Source organism: Vanessa tameamea, chromosome 20 (assembly GCF_037043105.1).
Source record: "Vanessa tameamea isolate UH-Manoa-2023 chromosome 20, ilVanTame1 primary haplotype, whole genome shotgun sequence".
Lineage (NCBI taxonomy): Eukaryota > Metazoa > Arthropoda > Insecta > Lepidoptera > Nymphalidae > Vanessa > Vanessa tameamea.
The window spans coordinates 10,123,019-10,145,115 of record NC_087328.1 but is presented as its reverse complement, the minus strand read 5'-3'; the positions used below and the strand labels follow the sequence as shown (position 1 = coordinate 10,145,115).

Genomic DNA, 22,097 nt, shown 5'->3' with positions numbered 1-22,097 from the left:
GCACGTCTTCTAACCACTGGACTATCACGGCTCATATTGAACTATATTGCTCTTATTTAACTTTATATATTAACAACGTGTTTCCGGTACTCTGTTCGTGTTGATGTAGATGTATGTTATTAGTAAAGCCCTCATTGAAATAATTCGATTTTATGGAGAGATTGTATAGTTCTTATAATTATATAATAAAGGATGGCACGGTAACGGCGTCCAATCTGAAGGGAGACAACTGCGCAGGACATATTATAGGGCACAGGTGTGTCCGCAAAATCCAATGGGATGGCATATCCGACACCGCCGGAAAGGGTTCAGGCGCAAGACCATCGGCTTTGCGTGCTTTCCAAGGCATGGTTACATTACTAATTTCCTGAATCCGAAACGAAACCCAAAAACCCTTAATCGGCTCGACTTGGGGTATGAAACCAGAACATCTGAATATATTTATAGAAGTACTAAACGCAACAAAAATACGAAATAAAACCATCCAAGTGCGAGTCGGACTCACGCACAAAGGGTTCCTCACCATTATCTATAAAAATGGCAAAACAATCATGTCTTTTGTGTGGGAGCCCCACTTAAATATTTATTTTATTCTGTTTTAGTTTGTTGTAAAACCGGCAACAGAAATACGTCATCGGTAAAAATTTCAAGTCTCTAACTATCGCGGTTCATGAGATACAACCGGACGGACAGCGGAGTCTTAGTAATAGGGTCTCGTTTTACCCTGGATGGATAATTAAGGCTTGTAATGGTACATTCTCCTAAATTAAAGATTTGTTGGACCTGCGTAAATGTTATAATTTTATAAAATTGTTTGTAAATGTTACATAAATAACTTTAAAATAGCAACAAACTCTTTCGTTTTCATAATTAGAATCTTTTTTATTGGAAGTATTTTGTGGTTGGCGTCCGGTGTTGACCAGAAAAAGTAGCTTTCAATCAGTAAATTTTTAGACTGCTTATTAAGGCTTAAACTTTTATTAAAATAGTAGTCAACAGTGAATTTAAGTCGATTGTGTATATATTTGGAAAGGAATAATTATGTCCGCGGCAAATATCTTTAGTTCTCTAATGAATGGTTTAGTCGCACCATCGACCCAATTTTCTTTACTATATTTTTATATACTTATGTCTGTATCAAATATTTTGGCCTCTAGGCCAAGGTTTCTACTAAGTGTGCTACTTTCCTGAGCTACTGAGTTTTGTATATTAACGGCAAAGTGATACAAATACAAAATAAAATCAGTTATTTTGCAAAAATGACATTAAAATGTCTATTACCTTATGTTAAAAATATTTCATAGGTATTAGTAAAAAGTTGACAAAGTCAGATATCTTTATTAAAAATAGAAGCGCTAAACTTGCTTATTGATAGTCAAAAATCTACCACCGGTTCGGAAATAAGCACCTCGGACCTGAGACGAACTGGCAAACTTTTTTTAATGTCATTTTTTACAAAGATTATTTTCATTACTTGGTGCTAGCGCTTTGTGCAAGCCCGACTGGTTAAGTACCGTCCACTCATTAGGTATTCTGCCACCAAACAGCAATAATAATTAGTATTGTTGTGTTTCGGTTGGAAGGATGTGTGAGGCAGTGTAACTACAGGCACAAGGGACATACCATCTTGGTAACCAAGGTTGGTGGCACATTGGCGATGTAGGGAATGGTTAATATCTTATAGCGCCAATGTCTATGGGCTAATATACTTAATATTAGGTACTTAATATTAGGACGTACTAATGGGTACGTCCTATATATTAAGTATATAAAAAAAACATACAACACCAAAAAATATATATCGCTATTTGAAACAGCCTGGAGGCGATCATTTCATTCCCACGGTGTGCAATCAACTAAGAACTAATTAGTTTCATAAGTACACAAACCCACTTTAACAATTATTTTAAATTTTACAATTGAATATGTTTTGAACCTTTTTTTGTGATGAAAATGAAAGTAAAAATGTTTATATGTAAATCACATTGTCTTTAATTAGATATTAGAGTAGGGTCTATGTCGGGGGACTCTGTACTAATAATCATTATATCGTAAAATAGTAACCTGTTAGGTTAGATCAACTTAGAAACAAAGAACTTTATAGTGATAACTATATATTATCTACAAAATACTTCCTTCTGATGATATCTTAGAAATGAAATAAATATAACAAAAAAAAAATTAAGTCGTTAAGGAAGTATCGTTTGTTAAAGTTTTTTAAGACGATGTGCCTTTTAAATGATATCACAACTAGGAAATAAAACGATCATCTCCAAGCCGTTTCAAATACAAATAAATACATTGTAAACAAAAATAGTTGAAAAACAAGAAGAATTCAAGCTGAGTTTCTTTCGCCGGTTCTTCTCACGTCTGAGATGTTTCATTTTGAACTGGTAGATTGTTGATAATCAATAAGTGTAATCTTATTATGCATAATTCATTGATTTTTATGGTTACTTCAAAATTATTTAGGGTTATAATGTAGACCCTATAAACTTCCACGTTAAACATAATATATAACGAAGAATAAATAGTCATAACAATCGCATCGGTCCTTTCTAAGATGAGCGCGTTCAACCATACAAACGCTTCAACTTTGTATACAATCCATATTGGAGTCGAAATGGCCCAGTAGCTAGAACAGCTTAATCAACAATTGTAAATTTAACCCTGTACACACCGCTGATATTAGTATTTATTAGTTGGACTGGCAAATGGGCCACTTGAAACTAAGTCTTCGCATAATATATATATATTGGTTAAGAAATTTCCGGCAACGCACCTGCAAGCCTTTTGGTGTTGCAGATGTCCAGGAGCACTTGCGTTCCATACGCAAAAAACACCTCATGTTACCAATGTGCCACTAACCTTAGGACCTAATATGTTATGTCCCTTGTGCTTGTAGTTATAATAGCTCACTCAAATAGTATACATCGTGAAAGTATAAAACGATTATTTTCAAATATTAATGTATTAGAAAGGTGAAGTCTCAGAAGAGTTTATTTATAATAATTTTACGAAGACACAAATACAATACCATAGACACCAAAAACATTGATTCCATAGCGCACGACCAACCTTTTCGATTCATTTTCACAGTCATGATAATTTTCACAACACGACATCATTCAATAATACTTTCAAATCGTTTGATAACAATTTTAAAATCTTTGTCGTAATATTGAATTTAATCAGAACAAAGAATGTAATGACTTCTTGCTTTTAGCTGTGTAAGATTACCTATTTATTATTGGAAGGTTATTTATATTTATATGAATTATATTATAGTAAGTATATTTATCCCATTGCTGGCCTCCTCTCCCTTGGGGAGAAGTTTTGGAGTTAATTCTTACATTGGCACACACAAACATGTGGCAGAATTTCATTCGAATTAGATAGAGATTTTCCTTCGCCGCCGAGCACTAGATGAATTATTATGAACACAAATTAAGCACGTGGATATTCAGTACTGCTTGCTCGGGATTGATGCACGCGTTTTAACCACTGGGCTATCTCGAGTCTTGTATATTCAGAATGAATTCGATGTCAATACTAGCAGGGCCGGACCGTAAGTTTAGGGGACCCTGGGCTGACACTACTTACCCATCTAAGACATATCTGAATGTAGACTTGAATTAAATGTATTGAATGGGTTTGATTAAATGCAGGACTCGCAGTGCTGCAAAACATACGATCTGTTTAATTTAATAAAGTTATGGATTTTTTCGTATTATCGTCTATTTTCACTTTGACTTGACTTAGCTGGGGGCCCCTTGAATCCACGGGGCCCTGGGCTGAAGCCCAAAAAGCCATATGGTAGATCCGGCCCTGAATACTAGAAATACCTACATCCAAAAATTAGGTTATTCTTTAAGATTTTGAAGCTGAGATATTTTTTCAATTGTTTAATTTTTAACATTTACGATTAAAATAAACGATAAAACGTATTCTTTATATTTATTGCAACACACATAAATCATTTCAATGGTCTATAATACGGCGGCGATATTTAAACTGATTGTAATTAATGAATTATTCTTATAACACAAAAGATAATTTAAATTAACTTTCATGAGTTTATTTCATAGTTCAATACACTAATATATTTTAATATACTGATAAGAAGTTCAATTTGCGAGACAAATTAATTTGTTTTATTCATTTTGTTTTTTTTTATTGACATTTAAGGTGTTATAAATAATTATATCATATATAATAATTACATCAGGTTTAAAAATAATTGGTGTTTTCAAGTTACTTAATATTGATTTGACAAATCGATGGATCTATGGTTTATTCGCAAGATGAGTAAAGCAAAATAAAAAACTTAAACTTTGAATTGACGCAACATCATTCAAGCAAGTCGAATGTAGAATTTAAGTGGATATAAGCATGTATAAGGAATATGTTATATATATATATATATATATATATATATATATATAAATATACTGTCTGTACTACATAATAAAGAAGAGCTGTAAGCAAATCACACGGAATATGTAAATCTAAGAGCTGAGATGGCCCAGGGGTTAGAAAGCGTGCATCTTAACCGATGATTGCGGGTGAACATCAGCGCCGAAATCAGTGTAATCTATGCCGAGTAATTAGTTAATTGATAGATAATTATATCTATGTCAGTATATTAGAAGAGTTTATTGTCAGGAATCGTTTTTATGATTCTGGAAATGCAAAATGTTTACATTATATTTTCAACTACAACGCTATGTAAATCGTTTGGGGCAAAGTTATACGAACTTCGTGAATAATTGTGCCGCTAGTTTTTTTTTCTTATTTAAATTCGAAGTAAATATAAGTAAGCCAGTGTAGTAATAACGAAAAGAAACGTCCTTGAATTGAGACCAAGATCCGGAATAAGTTTTTATGGCTTATATATCCAGGTAAAATGTTAGAGTTAGATAAGATTTCACAATTCATATAAAAAAAATGTTGAATGATTTCACGAATGTTAATTTTTACGATCGTAATAAGTATAAACCAACTTCCGATTTTCCGCAATGTTTCAGATAAATTATTAACAAGGAAACCGGTTTTACCACGACACTAGAGTTATATTATATATTCGTTGTTATGTCGTGTTTTTCCAACATACATAATATAATACATGTTATGACACCTTCAGACCTCGAGAGGTTTTATTATTTATTTCTATATCACCATAAACATCTACAAAATAAGCTCGAATATGGTCTCTGTGTCTGAAATAGACAAATAAATATCTGTATTTCACACATCTGTGCTCTTCCCTAGGATCGACACAATTATAGTTTACAAGATTTCTTGTAAACCCGTGTTTAAATAGTGTTTATTTTTAGTTAAAACGTCATAAAAGATAAAACTTACAGTAGGTAAAAATAAATATATGTCTGTTTTTATTTAGGCAGGTAGACGAATAAACGCGGTTCTTGATGCTAATTGTTCGTCTTCGACCAAAGACAATGACAGCCCAAAATATAAGTATCTTTAATAATCTGCCAACGGGATCGAAGACATTGTATCCCTTGTATCTGTGAGCTGTAATTCTACTGAAAGAAAATTTATTCAATCGATTATAAATACGCAAAATAAATCGAAAATACAAAGTATTGCTGTTTGGCGGTAGAATAAGTCATAACGCTACTGATCGCTCCGTCGGTTACACACACTAACGCAATTATGTGTTTACGGTTACAAACACAAATAAAGGCCACGCGCGCTCGTAGATTGCAAGAACTATAATAACATATAGTTAAGTATTACTATACTGACCCGGAAACGTATGAAGCTATTCTGTGAGAAAAAACTCTAAACTCATCGTAGATCACCATTGTGAAATATCAGAAAGTGATAAAGCATTAGTAAATATAGAATTTAAAGGGTCGCATCACCGTTATAGCGTGTCACCGTAAGTCGATTTTCAACATTTCAAGAGTGAAATACAAACTATTTTTACAGAATAGAGCCGTCATATTCGATAATATAGAACATTCAAATTAGTTGTCAGTCGCTATCTACCCCCTGAGAAACTGATGAAATAGCTAATAAGTCTTGTAAGAATTGTTAATGTCGCCAAAGTGGCAAATCATAACCCTATCACTCGTCGACTCGTCGCCTTTTGTTTTCTTGCAATAAAAAAAAAAACAATTTTTTTTTATAAGTTTCATAAAACATTTAAAGCGACGCAATTTTCGTGTGTATTTCTAATTACAATCGACTTGTGATATAATTTTTTACATTACAATGCACCCTTCATAAAATTCAAACTCTGGATCATGTGGAGCTGCTATTACCGCCACAGAATAGTTCACCTTAACCTAAAATAGTTAAATATCACTACAAACACAATACACAAAAAAAAAACACAATTTCTCTAAAGATTGAAATTGTTAGCAGATTAATATCAAATATAACTAATCGAGATAACCCAGTGGGACGAAAATCTTATCCGATGATGGCGGTTTCAAGCCCAGGCCAGAACTACTGAATTTTCATTTGCCTAATTTGTATTTGTAAATTTTATTTCGTGACCAGCAGTGAAGAACGCGATCTTAAATATGTTGGATGAAACTCTTCCAAATGTCCAACTACAAATCCACATAAGAGCAGCATGACAGACTAAGGACTGAAACGTCTCCTTAAAAAAAGGAAAGCAGGCCGTAGCTCAGCATTTACAGACTATTTCTAATACTTACTATATACTACTAGAAGATTACAGCTCTTATTTAATATATACATACATATTTAAATAATTAATATGGCAGGAATCGTCCTCGAATATTTATTAAAATATTTAACAATTAAGAATGTTAATATCCCATTTTTGTCGTATATTTTCTTTTTCATGCCATTAATACTCAGTACTAGCAATAACAACGTATTCCATGATCGATATAATATATATATTTGATAACATTCTTAGCAAATTGACATTCGTATTTAAAATGTAATTGCAGATTTATCAATATAGTATAATTCTATTGTAAAGTTTTCAGCGAAAGGATTGAAGTCTTAAGAAAAAATAAACGTGACGCAAAGAACAAAAGCAGCTCTATAGAATTATCTAACACTTTCAGCGTCCGCGGTCAATACAACACTCTCTATAAATACTAATGCCGAGGTTCCGTCTGTACATTGCTCCACAAGTCGAGCTAGGGGCACTTTCGACCCCGCTCCCAAAACCAAATATATTAAACTTCTGTGAAAGTACTGGAAGGTAGATTGTGATTTTCGTGTTCTCTATTTATTTATATTAATTTATTTTGGCTTAAAATAAAAGTGTCACTTTGTGTTTTCAGTACGACTGGAAATATGAGGGCTTTCAGCGTTGTGTTATTATGCATTGGTAAGTATTATAATACATTTAGTTACAGTTTAATTTTATTTTATTAACGCTAAATAAAGGTAAATTCATATTATATTAATAAATTAAACATATAGAAATGATATAAACTCGAATAAAAATCCTTTAAATATAATTTTTATATTTCAAGTTTCGTTACGTTATGAGACGAATACAATAAATTCATTTTGATTAAATAATTCCAATAATCGTATTAATATATCATTCACACGAGTCCTAATTGGAACCGAGGGTGAAATGCTGTTTAAGGCTATTATAATACGCTAGTAGACAACTTCTAACTTGCCCTGGATTTAGGCAATTCAGTTAACTGCCAATGATCACGGAAAACGTCTAGACGTTTATAGGTTTCAATGTGCTTTCTACGGGCCAAGCTCCGCTCTAGGGTTCCAAGAAAAATATGTTAAAGTACAAGTACAAGATTTTTCTTTTTTATGTATATCAATGTTACATTACTTACTTCTGTAGTGCTGAAGTATTGTTATTCGGGACATATCTAAGTAGTTAAACCCTCTCTAGACTTGAATTACCTAGGGGACAGTACATAGCATTCGACCCTGCTTGTAACAAATTAAAACGCAAAATATTGAAATTATAAGACTTCTTTACATAAATCCATCTACTAAATACATCTTATCCATTAATTTTATTTAATGTAGCTTAAATAGTATTTTATTCCAAAAGTATTTTATTGTGCTTTTCTTAAATAATAATATTGTATCTATACTTAAAAAGAAAACGAAAGAATATGATAGATATAACCCATAGTAGTATCAACTTTATTTTGAAATATTAGGTTTAAAGATTATTTATTCTCATAAAGACAATTACATCACTTACATGAGAACACTATTAAAAAAAAAATTAAAACAATTTACAGATATTCGTTGTCGTACTTACATTTTCCACTGTAGAAAATAACATACAAATCATGAAATCATCAAACACAACTACGATTCTATATACTTAGACAGATATTTTTGTAATAATGTATTGGGACAGTCGCTTTTTGAATATATCGATAAAATATTATTTAAGTAAACTTAATATCGATGAAGTAGTCTTAATATCTATGAAAGATAAAATAGAATTGTATCACACAAACATAGAAAATATATCGCCATCCAAAAGATTTCCTTTGCCATTATACTTACCTATAACTATTTTTATAACGTAAGATATTTGGTTCGGTATTATTTCACTTTCTCCGTGAAACCCTAGTTCAAGTGTACAGGATACATAAAAACCACAACTTGAGGTTAAACGTTAGGTTTACCTTAAGGGCGAATGCACGTCGCTATTTCTTGTAGGGTCGATAGTGGGGTTTGAGTCCAGCCTTATATACACAAATTATTTTTTCTTAAGTAATTATTAATTATATAAATAAACCCGCGCTCCTGTACTTAAATGGATATGTTTAAGTTTTTAAGGAGAGTAAAAACTAAGTAAATAATCTTGCCCAAAGAAATTTGTTTAAGGTATGCCCCCCCTCGAAAGCGAAGCGAAACTATTGCTCATCGATTGAGAATAAAAATTGCGATATTTTATTGCTTCCTGCACGAATATCACCGACGGGCATATCATTGGATTATACAAAAATATATAATTTGATTAAATTAATAAAACTTAAAAACCCTCACGCACAAAAAAAAAACACTCACTGATATTTTTAATTCTGCTAGTATATATTAATTATTTTTTTCCTAAAATGAAATCAATTTAAACTTTAATACGATTTCATATATTGATTTCAATATCACGTAAAATGCTAAGAAGAAAGATAGAATATAAATACTTTTTCGACGACCTCCGTGGTCGAGTAGTGTGTACACCGGTTTTCATGGGTACGCCACTCCGAGGTCCCGGGTTCGATTCCCGGCCGAGTCGATGTAGCAAAACTTCATTAGTTTTCTATGTTGTCTTGGGTCTGGGTGTTTGTGGTACCGTCGTTACTTCTGATTTCCATAACACAAGTGCTTTAGCTACTTACATTGGGATCAGAGTAATGTATGTGATGTTGTCCAATATTTATTATTTATTTATTATTATTATTTATTTTTTAACCTATTGTATGTAATTAGATATTTAGTTTTTTAAAAATATAATTTTGTATAGAAACTTTTTTGTTACCTTATTGTTCATGCAAATATAACGAAGGTAGCCGTCACGTTTACCTTTATTTTATAGTTTAAAACATACACATTCTACTACATCTCGATACATGTATGTGGACTCTGAATTTATATAATAAATAAATTGAACGCATCGATTTAACATTATATGAATCAAATAGTAATCAAACATTTAATAAACACTTTCAGATACTAGTTTCTGAATCTAAATGTAGCAATTAACACATAATAATAACACGCGATCTTAGTAATGCGTTAAACAAATGGAGCGAAACCAATTTTAAATGTTATCTAAGATTTAGTCAGGAAATACATCCCTTCCTTCCGAATTGTCGGTCTAACGTGATTCAAGTCATTGTAATGGTCGGGCGATTCTGATAATCATGCGTGTAATTGTATTTATGTAAACGTTTCATAACGTTTATTTATTTAGACCTTATTTATATACAAATGTAAATTTAAATAGCTACTGTATAAATTATGACCGCGTAGAATGCTGGATGGGATGCTAGCACCATTTCCCCGTTGAATTGCGATATTCTGAGCGAAAATCTACTAGCCCCCTGTCACCAATGTAGACAATAAAAACTGTAAACTGAATTTTTACGTTTACTTTCTTAACGTATAATAATTTAATATATATATAAAGAGGCAAAGATAAAAAAAATCTGTGCCTTTTCCTTCTCTGTTTGTCAATCAGGTTTTTTTTACTAATTCAGAAATCAGAGGATCATATTTTTATTAGTTTTCAACAAATGTTTAATGTTTATGTCAATAATGATCACGATCTAATTTCCACCACTGCTCGTATATACTTGTCACATTATGAGTATCAAAGTATTTCAAATAATTTAAAGACTATGTTCCAAAACTTTTCCATTATATACAATGTAGCTTTATTTAAATTTATACGTAAATTGTCTTGGAGAATGATAGCAATTGAAAACTTTTTGTTTTACAGGGTCGCTCTCCCTTGCATCTTCTGCGCCTGTCCACCAAAAGAATTCTCCCCAAAGAGTGGAATACGATTACGAATATGACAACTCAAAGTCTAATCAGGCGAGAGACCCAGCGGAGGCCGCAAGTCACTATGATGCTTACATCCAGGACGTCCAGGCCGCTGCAACTGGTGGTGGTAACAACGCAAAGAAAGGTTTCAGTCAGGGCAGCGGTTTAAGGACGATAGCTGTCGGTTCGGCTAATCAAGCGAAGACAGCGCTTGGCAATCAACAAGCTGCTGCATATCAAGCGGCGTACGTGGCTAAGAATACGTTGGCGCAATCCGCGGCTCAGTCTAGTGCGACAGCACAGGCAGCGCTGGCAGGAAAGCAAGTGATCCTCTCTGGTTTGGAGCAGCAAGTGCGTGATGCGAAGGTGTCGCTGCAGGGCGAGGAAATGCAGCTGCAACAGGCTAAGAGAGCGGCCCAGTCGGCGGCACAAGCTGCACAACAAGCTATGCATCAGGTATGTTACAAAAAGCCATTACATGGGAATTTAGAAAGATAAAATTAAATAGAGGTCATTCATAAGTCACCTTATCGTTTTATATAAACTAACCAAATATTAAATTCAAGTCATTTATTTGGGATCATGATTTGTACATTTGTGTGCTTTTTATTTTATATTTGAAATCTTACAGTTTTACCAAAATACAATTTAAAGCGATTATTAAAACTGAAAACGGTTACGTTAAGCACAAAGTTGCGTAAAGTTATAAAAAACGATACGAACAAAAAAGAGCAAACGTTAAGATATCGAAAAGTAACGTTTAATTTACTGTCGTTCCAATTTCGTTATAGAAATTACTTTAAAAATAAAATAGCAAAACTAAATCTTTTGTGACGTAAATATTAGGTCGGTACTCAAATAGTTACATACAATAGTTTTGTTTGATATGATGGAATTTCAAAGAGGTCTATTGTTAAATGTGTTTCAAATACGAAATTGATTATGAAGTTTTATAAAACTTAATTAAATTGACGATAATGATTGCAAGACTATTTTACGATGATCAATTATTATTTAGGTATTTGGACACCATTAGTCAACTCGATAAATTTATTGTTATAAATCTTAACAAATTCTTCTTTAATAAATAATTAAAACGATTATATAAAATATACTTAGTGAAATTATAAAAAAAACCTAACCTAACCCAATAAACATCAAGGTGTATTCCATTTCTTCATTCTTACGCCCAATTGTATTTATAGTGTAAAATTCAGAATCCATAAATACTGAATCCATTGTTCTTCAAAGTAAAGAAACCAATCGATTTTATTTCTAAACCGAATCGTAAACAACTTATTTAAAAATAAAAACTTTATAATGACTTTAAAGAAATAATTTAATTCTAGCAACGGATCATTTCTTACAGCCGATTGCATATCGTTGCTACAAAGATGCAAAAAGTTTTGAATTATTTTGCGAAATTATTGATTACAAGCCCGTTGTTAAAGTATGGTGAAATAAAATAAACAACAAATTGGTTTACGTGCATGCTAATGATATTGAAAAAAACGGCCCGTTCTATTTAACAGCAATTACTAATTTTTAAATGAGCACCTCTAACCTGACAATGACTAAATTTTAGTAATTAATAGTTTGAAGTATTTACCTAAAGTTTTATAAATTAACAAAAAAGTTTGGACGATCGTACTTCTTCTTTTGACATCTGACGTTGTTAAAAGTAAGATCACGGCTCAAAACCTAATTAAAATATACAAGTATACTACATACGTATGAATCTATTAACACACATTCATTTTATCATATCTACGTCAATATTTTGTAAATTAAATATTTTTTAATGAGTACATTTATAGTATTTTAGTCTCGGTACATCACCTATGTAATTGTCATGCTATGGTTTTATTGGAAATAATAATATTCTTTGTTCAAGTAGGCTACTAAAGGCACTTTTAAATCGTCATGTACAGCTACATAGACATAGTCTACGTCATACACCGTTAAAGCTATAATGTACCAATTTCTTTGATCGTGACGTAATCTCGTCAAGAAATTGACACGCTCCAATAATCAACCATGACACAGAAATGTATCTAGATAGCTTTTTTAATTATATTCTTAAATCGGTAATTTTTTTTTTTATTTGAATGCGTTTTTTATATTAGGTTCTTAACTTATGAAATACGCTTAAGGTTGTGTTATATTTTGTTTGAGCCTAACCTAATACAAAGCCGCTACTTTGTCTCATATTATAGTAATATTATGGTTTATCCGCTTGCATAAATATTATGATTATGGACTGACAATATTGTGAGCGTCGCTTGAAACCGCTGGATGCAGGTAGCGCAAGACCGGCCGTCTGATGATCCTTCCAGCTGAGATAATGATAAGGATGATAAATATTATATTATCACTATATAAAATATATTAAAATACACTATAACAATTCAATAACTCGTGTATAATATTTTAAAAAAAATCATGCATTTCAACAACATCGAAGTGACCAAATGAAAACTAAAAATTATTTTATGAAATAGGTGAACGTGATCCAAGCTGCTCTAAACGCCGCGCAAGCGACATCCGAAAACGCGAACGAGGCGGCTTCACAGGCGGCCGGTGAGTTGGGAGCTCAGACAGCCATGGTGGGCGCGGCGCGACAGAGGTTGCAAACCCTGCAGGAACAACTCAAGGGCGTCAGAATTGACTTTGAGGCCACGCAGTCGGCAGCGAGAAAGGCTCAGGTGAGGTCCAACACAAACTACCACAGATTACGGAACTACGTACCAGAATATTATAAGATTACAACATTTGTAATATAATAAGATTAACATTAACTACAATATATTCAATATTATAATTTCAAATATGTTGCTTAAATTAGTAAAATAATTCAAGAATCCAGCATCAATAATTAAGTTTAGCTGCAATATGGGTTATAACATCACAACATATGAATTCGTAAAGTTATATTAATTCTTGTCGTTTCGTAACAGGAAACGAGCAACGCCAAGATCTACATTATAGAGGACATAACAATATCGGTGTTCTTCTAAGCATTTCGACTTATAATAAATATTTATTTTAAATAAATCTGTTATTTATTTTTTAATCTTTATTTTCTTTACAAACGTTTTTTTTTTATTAAAATCAATTGGAAGTTGCTTGAAAAAAATTATTCAATATTAAAACAAAATCTGATATCAGTGGATACGATTGTTTTACAGACTGTTAAATAATTAAGATTCGAATGCTCAATATTTGACAGATAACGATTTAAGCCAAAATAACAATAATTTTAGTAGATGCCTCACTGTTTTAGTTTTATTGAGCGTCATAAACAGCAGTCTAACGATTTTGTTTTTTATCTCAGGCGGCGGCCCAGCAGGCGCAGGCTAATGCAGCGGAGGCAGCAGCGAAGGCCGCAGCCGCCGGACTCGGCCAGCATCGGGATAACTCCCATGAAGGTACGAGCTACGAGGAGTACCAAGCGGCCCCAGAACAAAGCCAGGAATATTACCAGTCGGACTTCCAAAACCAGTAACATTAAGGGTCTAGATGCTGATGTTCCAAATCCTCGGGTCGGTTCAAGGACAATGTGATTTTCATAGGTCCAATTCAACCAGTTCAATAACTTAAAATTATTTAAATTCATTATTAAATTTTATAATTTTAAATCGACTACAGGAGGCTTTTTGGAATAATCGGTAATTTTTGTATTTATTGGAATATGAAAAAAAAATATCGGGTAATTTATATTAATTTCTGTTTTACACGTTTCCGTATAACTTTTATTGTTCTATTTAATTTTTATTTTCATTATCAATCGTATATTCTACATAAAATTGAAGTCGACTTCATATTCCAATATTCACAAAATGTTAATGTAAATATTTCCCTTGATTAGATAGGTAGAGCTAGGTTAATATGTGATAGATTTTTTTATGTACTTTTTTTACATCGATTTTAAGATATAAGATTTAATATTTATGATGTCATACTTTCATTTTTGTATTCATAATGACATTTATGTATTTTACAAAAATGGAAAGTACTCATTTGTAACAATACTAACTCCGAAGTTAAGTGCGATGTCCAAGAAAAAAAATGAAAATGGATCAACAATTTATTTAATAAATAATCTGTTTTCTTAAATAGTATTTCAATATTTAAACGACTCTACTTGACAAGTGACTTGACTCCTGACTGACATCTCACTTATACTTATTGACTATGACTAACCCTTGTCTTGATTAATATTAATTTAACATAAGTAGCGGCTACAGAAATGCTGACAATGTTACCAGCTAACAGTCAATAAAACCACTTATCATTGGCAATAATAATAATTCTAAGGCACACCTAACTTTCCTAACCGATGACCTAACCTGGGCAACCTAACCAGTAACCCAAATCCCGTCCTCGGACGAATCAACGATTCGTTAACCGAGCGCTTTCCCTTCTTTCAGAGTCCGGTCCAATCCAGATTCCAGCCAACAAACCATTGCACACAAACCAGAAACAAGGAAATGCAAAACTCATAACATATAACAACGCTCCAGTACAAAAACAACTAGCTTTTAATCTGTCATACCATCCTGAAAACCGGTTTCAACCGGATAATAGCCCTCCGGTCCAGTATAAATCGCTTTCCACCACGAACCAGAATGAACCTTTAAATATTTCCACTGAAACAAAAACCATTCCATTGCTTGATTCGGAATCCTATGAAAAATTTCCAACTTTTTCCGATAGTGGTTACGTTTTAAATTCCGATCATGAAAATTTCGGTGCAAATTGGTAGATCAGCGACTGAATCGGTGGAGTAAAAGGTAGGTGAGTTAAATTTATAGTTTCACTTAAATTGTCATTTTAGTTTAACTTTATAGCACCTTAAAGACTAACCTCTCTAAGTATAGAAATTTGCATTATTGTCAATAATAACAGTAGCATTTAAATTGTAGTTTTTAACCATTTCTTAATTTTCATACTAAATAACAAAAAGTATTACTATAAACAAGTTAACGTCTAAATCTCATAATATTTAATGACATATGAAAAAAAAAAAAACAAAATTCTAACTTTACATTTTCCAGAAAAAGCACAAGAAGAGCTAGTGGACGGAGAAGTGGACGAAGAAGAGGAGGAGGAAGGAGAAGATGATTGTGAAGAGTAAATAAGCCGCCTAGCTAGTTCAATGCCATTGTTGATAGAGTTTTTGACTATTTTGAACGAAATAACATTTACGACAAAATATTGAAATATTTGTTAAAATCAGATATTCCAGTTTCATTTTCGGTAAAATTTGGAATGTTTTATTTCTTGAAATCATCTCACCACCAGATTTTATGATGCTAATTAAATTCCGAAAATGTACATATATATGATGTTTCCACGTGTCATAGAAATTGCGAAAATAAAATCATGCAAGATTTTGATGCACCTTTGACTAAACGGGAATTAGGAATTGCAGAAAAAAAATCCTAACCAATGACAAATTTCTAAGGTTCTAGCATAAGGAAATACAACCGAATGGATATGCTCCTTTTTGCAGTTGGTTAAGAAAGAATCGAAATAAACAAAAATATTTAATATTTATTTCTTTAGAGAGAAAATATTGTTTGAAAGACATGATCCGACGGGAAACAGGTGATCATTAAATTACTTTAAAAGGTAGTAAAAAAATTTAATGCATAAAATAGTCAAAAATTGTATTTACTTCCTTAGTTTTTAATTTTGTTGTTTATTTTTAAGTGTTAATCATGTGTTGTTTAAACATAAGACGCAACGCAACCAGCGATATTATTAATAATAATGATGAAAAAAAATAAAAATATTCGTCTTCATTTCAAATAGCGTTTGATATGCCCTATAATCCTATATGATTATACGATGAAACCTAAATTGAACAATTCAAGTTTTGCAATTGGTTGTGTCCTCGAACATGTAATAAAAATAATAAAAATATCACTAACAACTGTGGGCGCAAAATTTCAGACCAATCAATCAAAAACTCGATTTGACCCTACCTAATTGGTATGGAGTATAAAAATATCAAAGCTTAGTTAAATAAAAAAGAGTAAATCATATAAATGTTCCACTCAAAGTCATTTTTCATGTCGTACAATGGTAAAATGTGAATGATTTTTATGGAAATTATACGTTATTTATTTAAATATAATGTTATCTTTACTCAGTGACAGGATACAACATTAATTAAATATTTTTTGAAATAATTCATTATACATTATTTGTAGTTAGTCATTTACGTCCTAATGCAATATTATCGTTTCCGTTTGTTTTCCTATTATAATGTGATTAAGTATCACGAAGAGCCAAAGTCTACATCTTAAGAATAAGAATAATTTTAAATCATCTTATATTTTGTTTTCGTTAAATTTGAATTCTTTTCTTAAGTGATACCATATGAAGAGACCTATATCCTTATTAAATATTGATTTGAGCATTTACTGTATTGCATAAAATTTGGTAGAAAATTTTCTCTGGTTGCACAAACTTATTACACAGAGTTGATGATGTTCCTATTTTTGGCTTTACTTAAAATTATTTCCGACTCAATTATTTTCATACAGAGATCTTTTTCTTATCAAATCTGACCATGGCGGCTATTTTCAATAGAGAATAAGTCAACTTCTACAATTTAAGCTAACGCATTACTGTGTTACATGTAAAGGTTTTATCTCTATCCCATTACTTCATACTAAAAATTAAGAATCCAGCAAGCTTCCGTCAAGTAAGGTCGTCATCTAGGTCTGTACTAAGATTCGGTTCATTATAAGAATTAATTATAGGTTCTTTTCCATGTTTGGTGTATATAAATAATAATGATCCTTTCTATGTTAAAAGTATTTTTCGTTTTTGTATAGTTACTTATAGAAAACAAATTAATTATATATATAAATTACGTTTTACTGATAAAAAACGCACAGCTAAAACCGGTAATACAGGATGAAATTTTGCACAGTTATGCCTTATCCATATAAGACATAACTGCACTATGAGAGGATATTCCGAATATCATATTCTAAGGGGGTAAATGGAGATGGGAGTTGGTATGGAATGCAAAAAAAATACAAAAATCGTAAATAGTTTTATATTAACGAATATAAGCTATTAGCTTCAACTTTTAAACAATAGTACTTTATCTTAAATATAACTTATATAAGGCAGGTTGTTGGTATTGTTTTGTTATTAAAATAAAATACAACCAGCAATATAATCTGTGCAATACGAAATGTTTGACAATTGCCCTTGCCATGCGAAGGTCTCACTTGACTTTGACAAAACAACAATTGAATCGCTCTTTTTAATCTGTATTTGGTGTTGTGTAAATGTGACTGGTGGTATCCATGTGATTGTTCAGAATAAATAATAAAAATGACTGTAATAAAGAAAAAGAAACGTGTTTCTAAGAAAAATAAAGCAGCGTGGCGTAAACATTGCGATATTAATGATGTTGAAGAGTTTCTCGAAGACCAGCGATTGGAAGAGAGACTTGGGTAAGGTTATGTTTTCATTAACATTTTGAAAAAAATGTATATATGCATGTAATTAATTTATAAAAGCAATATTAATCTACTTATTAGCTAAATTGTAGAAAATATAAAACATTAATTTTTATTTATAGTAAATTTGACACAAAGCCAGATGAAGAACTGTTTGTGTTGGACACCCATGGAAATGATGTACCAGAAGAAAAACCAGATATTAAACCTGATATAAAGCATCAGACTGCCAAGCAGAGAAAACGAGCATTGTTGCCAGTAACACCAAAATGTTTTGAAGTGCTCTTACCCACTTCTAAGGTACATGGAACATTTTATAGTAGAAAATAATGTCATTAGATGTTGTCACCTCTTATAAATATTGCCCATAGTCTTTTATAATTATAATAATGTATAAATTAATGTAAAACAGACTATCAACTTTTTTTAAAGGTGTAGCTAAAAATTATCAAAAATATTTATAATATACTGAAAACTGATATTGTAGTCTTCATATAATAGCAAAATCTATTATTATTTACAGGTACAAGATCCAAATGCCAAAAGAAACCATGTAAAACCAGTGGGTTCGAAACCATCTGATTTATCAAAACTTACACAGCAACGGCAACTGGTGAAAGGGGTCCTTGCAAAGAAATTAGAAACAAGAAAAGCGAATAAGAGATTAGCTGCAGAAAAAAGGAAAAAGTCAAAATCATTTAGAAAAACATATGATAAAAATATTTGGGGGGATGAGTGTAAGAACTTAACATTTTTTTTAATTTTAGTATAATATATTATATTAATGTCTTATATTTAGAGATTGATCGGTGTGGTCGAGATTACAGGCTCAATTTAATTTTGAAGGCATGATAGTAGTAGACGGAATCAAAAACCCACAGCCAACAACACAATTATAATAATTAGATAAAAAATAATTGCTATTTAAAAACAGAAGAATAATCACAAAACTATTTACAGCTTAATCTTATTACGTTCAATATATTTACATAGAAATTTACAAAATGGACTATACACAAACATTAACAAACATTCAACATGAATAGGGCGAGGAACTTTAGGAGGGAGAACGTCATATACAGGATAGAGGAGTTTGGGGCAAGAGAACAGTATATGGGGTAGGGAACCTTCGTCTAGGCCATCCACACAAAGAGTGATCTCTAACTCTAATTTTACATAGATGTATGGGAGTACATGTATGTCCAAGGCATAGTCGACAGATAGTTGTGGTGATCCAACAATTAGCTTGCCTGTGAAGAGAAAACCAAGGTCGCCTTGGAATGTCTGGTTGTAGAGATGCATAATAAGATTTATTAATAAGATATATTTTTCGAAATTATTTTATTTATTTATTCAGAAAATCCAACAAAGTAATAAAAATAATAAGAAAAAATAAACGTAGATATAATATATGATTGGAATATTATTAAATACAAGATTGATTATAAACTCATAAAATTGATTCTTGCCCAGATTAGTACCAATGATCTTTGGCTTATGTTCCATTTTGGTTGACATTACAGATTAATAGTGGAAGGGAAGATATGCTATAGCACCAAAATTGTACTTTTGGAAAATGAGCATTAGTAACATAGCTATATATTTCATTTCCTTAAAGGACAATTTGACCTTTCTTGCTTTCCATTGTTAAAAAAAAAAGCCATTATTATTGTCTTTATGTTGAACATTTAAACATATTATAAGATATATGAAATTTTTAATTTCAAATCTTTTGCAGCGCTTGAAGCAAAGGGTGTTCCAGAGACACTTATCGATGATTTTATATCAACGGAAGCACAGATACACAATGTCCCAACAACAAAGAGGTTAAGAGCAAAGCCTCCACCACCAAAGACTGTGTTGAAGAGGAAGGCTGTTGATATTCCTCATCCCGGAGTCAGCTATAACCCATCATTCCAGGTTCAAATTTATTTTATGGTGAAATCGTGATATGGTCCTAGCTAATTTTGCAATGTATCAATTAAAAGTTTAAACATTTATTTTTATGTCTTTCAAATGGCTAATTAAACAAGGCTTTTACTGACTAATTACTGATAATAGTTATTTGTGATATTGATGGCGGTAGGACTTTGTCCAGATCCATCTTTACTATCAAAACATTAATACTTTGTATTGCTGTGTTTCTGTGTATGTTTGTGATGAGTGATTGAGCTAGTAAAACGTGTAAATATAGGCATAAAGGACCTAAAATCTTAGATCACATTGGCTTGAATTTTTTTAATGAGTTTCTGTTTGTGGACCATAATAAATTAAATTAAAAAGGATACAAATAAAATAGATTTATTACATCTTTTCATTATATAAGTGACTAAACAATAAATTATTATTGTCTCTTTTTAAGAATATGTTTAATGTTCTATAAATATTTTTTTAGCTCAGTGTTAATATGCTAATTATAAAAATTTTAAATTAAAGGAACATCAAGAACTCCTGCAAGAAGTGGTGCAGCATGAACAAAAAATGATGAAACGTGAGGCTCACTTGTACAGAGTGACCACTGGTTTATTCAGTAAAGTCACACCCAAGGAGAAAGAGGTATTGTAAGCAATAATCATTATTATTATGTTTTCCTGGTAAAGAAAGAATGATAAAAGGAGAGTATACAAAAATAGTATATCTATTGAATATTTTATTACAAATATAATTAAATAAACCTAAAATGAATATGTAAAACTATTTATACTAGTCTTATTAGGCAACCACCTAGGGTGTGTAAAAATTCTTCCCTGAAATAGCTATCCTTTGTACAGATTGGATATGGGATTCTTTCAAGATGCCTTGCTAATCCTATGCTCTATATAATTCTAGAATCAATGGCGAGAAGAGATGAGCGTCGGCTTACCTCAACCTCACGATCCAACAAATGATCCTGAACCAGAGGAGGCTGGTGACAATGAGTACAAGGCTATCAATCCTCCTGTTAAAAATAAAAAGAAGGATCACAAGGCTCGGCGAAAGCAGAAAGAGAGGATTTTAGAGAAGGAGAGATTGAAGAGGGAGAAGATTGATAAAAAGAAGATTACTGATATTTACAAGTAAGTTGAAAGTAACACAACATGAAATGTGAAATTACACATGGTGCATATTTGTGTTTATTCATAAAATAATTATTTACATTATGGATTTAAAAAGTTTCCGTATAAATGATGAGAGGAATACTTGCCTCGTTTACCCACATTTATGCATAAATGGATCAGCCTGTCAGCAGTGACACCAGATCTGTCACCAGTGGAGGCATTGCGTATTATATTTGCATGTTATATTGGATATATTAAGGCTAGCGAATTCAACTTTAATTTTGAAAGTAAACTTTAGTATAATTATTATTTCCTTAAATTTTTAGGCTACGTAAGATCCAAGCATCTCTAAAGGACAAGGAGAGTCGAGATGCAGAAGAGCGAACCAAGCGCATCACTAAACGTAAGGAGTTGGAAGAGACGGCGCTTCCCGCACTCAACGCGCGCAAGCCGCCGGTCAAGGAGCCTGAGTTTATTGACCCCAAACAGCTGACCGGTGACTTGAGGAAGATACCAATGACATGTAAGTTAATTTAATTTGTTGTCATTTGAAAAATTATTTGGTTAGTTTTTAAATTCACATGAGACATGATCAAAAATCTTCTACTATATTATCCTTTGAATATTATTTAAAAGCTACAATTTCTTCAGAGAAAAAGAACACAACTTTATTTTTTACATGTATTTGTCAACTAATTGTTCTTTATAGTGATAATTATTCGCTAGGGACACAAATAGCTATATAGATTTTGAATGAAGGCCGTGGCTTCATGTTTGACAAACAGCACCAACTTTATTGTGTTCTTAATTTACTGTAAACTATGTTTTATTTTACAATAATACTTTTATTTCCAGCTAATCTCCTTAAAGATCGGTTCGAGTCATTCCAACGTCGAGGCGCTCTCGCTGCCACCAAGATTATGATGAAGAAGAAGAGGAAGCTGAAGAGCTACTTCAAATCTGGACACAAGGTCACTGACCAGGATATTGACAGATATGTTAAACGGTCTGCGGGGAAAAAGTGATATTTGAACCTTATGGAAATAAAGTTGATTATATTTTTATCAAAGTT

At 31.8% G+C, this 22,097-nt stretch overlaps 2 protein-coding genes across 2 annotated transcripts; both read left to right on the top strand.

The window, feature by feature from the left end:
- The first annotated feature begins 7,080 nt into the window (after positions 1-7,080).
- LOC113391435 (tol-Pal system protein TolA-like) lies at positions 7,081-14,616 on the top strand. Its single transcript, XM_026627397.2, has 5 exons — positions 7,081-7,213; positions 7,296-7,342; positions 10,454-10,956; positions 13,002-13,205; positions 13,835-14,616. Exons 1-5 carry the CDS (start codon positions 7,110-7,112, stop codon positions 14,003-14,005), a joined length of 1,029 nt encoding a protein of 342 aa, XP_026483182.2. The 5' UTR covers positions 7,081-7,109; the 3' UTR covers positions 14,006-14,616.
- A 3,146-nt stretch (positions 14,617-17,762) lies between these two features.
- Positions 17,763-22,086, top strand: LOC113391434 (ribosome biogenesis protein NOP53). Its single transcript, XM_026627396.2, has 8 exons — positions 17,763-17,981; positions 18,110-18,287; positions 18,511-18,724; positions 19,726-19,907; positions 20,424-20,543; positions 20,817-21,043; positions 21,352-21,548; positions 21,881-22,086. Exons 1-8 carry the CDS (start codon positions 17,860-17,862, stop codon positions 22,048-22,050), a joined length of 1,410 nt encoding a protein of 469 aa, XP_026483181.1. The 5' UTR covers positions 17,763-17,859; the 3' UTR covers positions 22,051-22,086.
- Positions 22,087-22,097: the final 11 nt, after the last annotated feature.

Bases quoted from the DNA above. Each gene is read 5' to 3' on its own strand.
- LOC113391435 (XM_026627397.2), top strand. From the start codon at position 7,110: ATGCCGAGGTTCCGTCTGTACATTGCTCCACAAGTCGAGCTAGGGGCA. The intron at 7,343-10,453 runs GTAAGTATTATA...TTTGTTTTACAG, and splicing joins CGTTGTGTTATTATGCATTG to GGTCGCTCTCCCTTGCATCT. The intron at 10,957-13,001 runs GTATGTTACAAA...TTTATGAAATAG, and splicing joins CACAACAAGCTATGCATCAG to GTGAACGTGATCCAAGCTGC.
- LOC113391434 (XM_026627396.2), top strand. From the start codon at position 17,860: ATGACTGTAATAAAGAAAAAGAAACGTGTTTCTAAGAAAAATAAAGCA. The intron at 19,908-20,423 runs GTTCAAATTTAT...TTTAAATTAAAG, and splicing joins GCTATAACCCATCATTCCAG to GAACATCAAGAACTCCTGCA. The intron at 20,544-20,816 runs GTATTGTAAGCA...ATATAATTCTAG, and splicing joins TCACACCCAAGGAGAAAGAG to AATCAATGGCGAGAAGAGAT.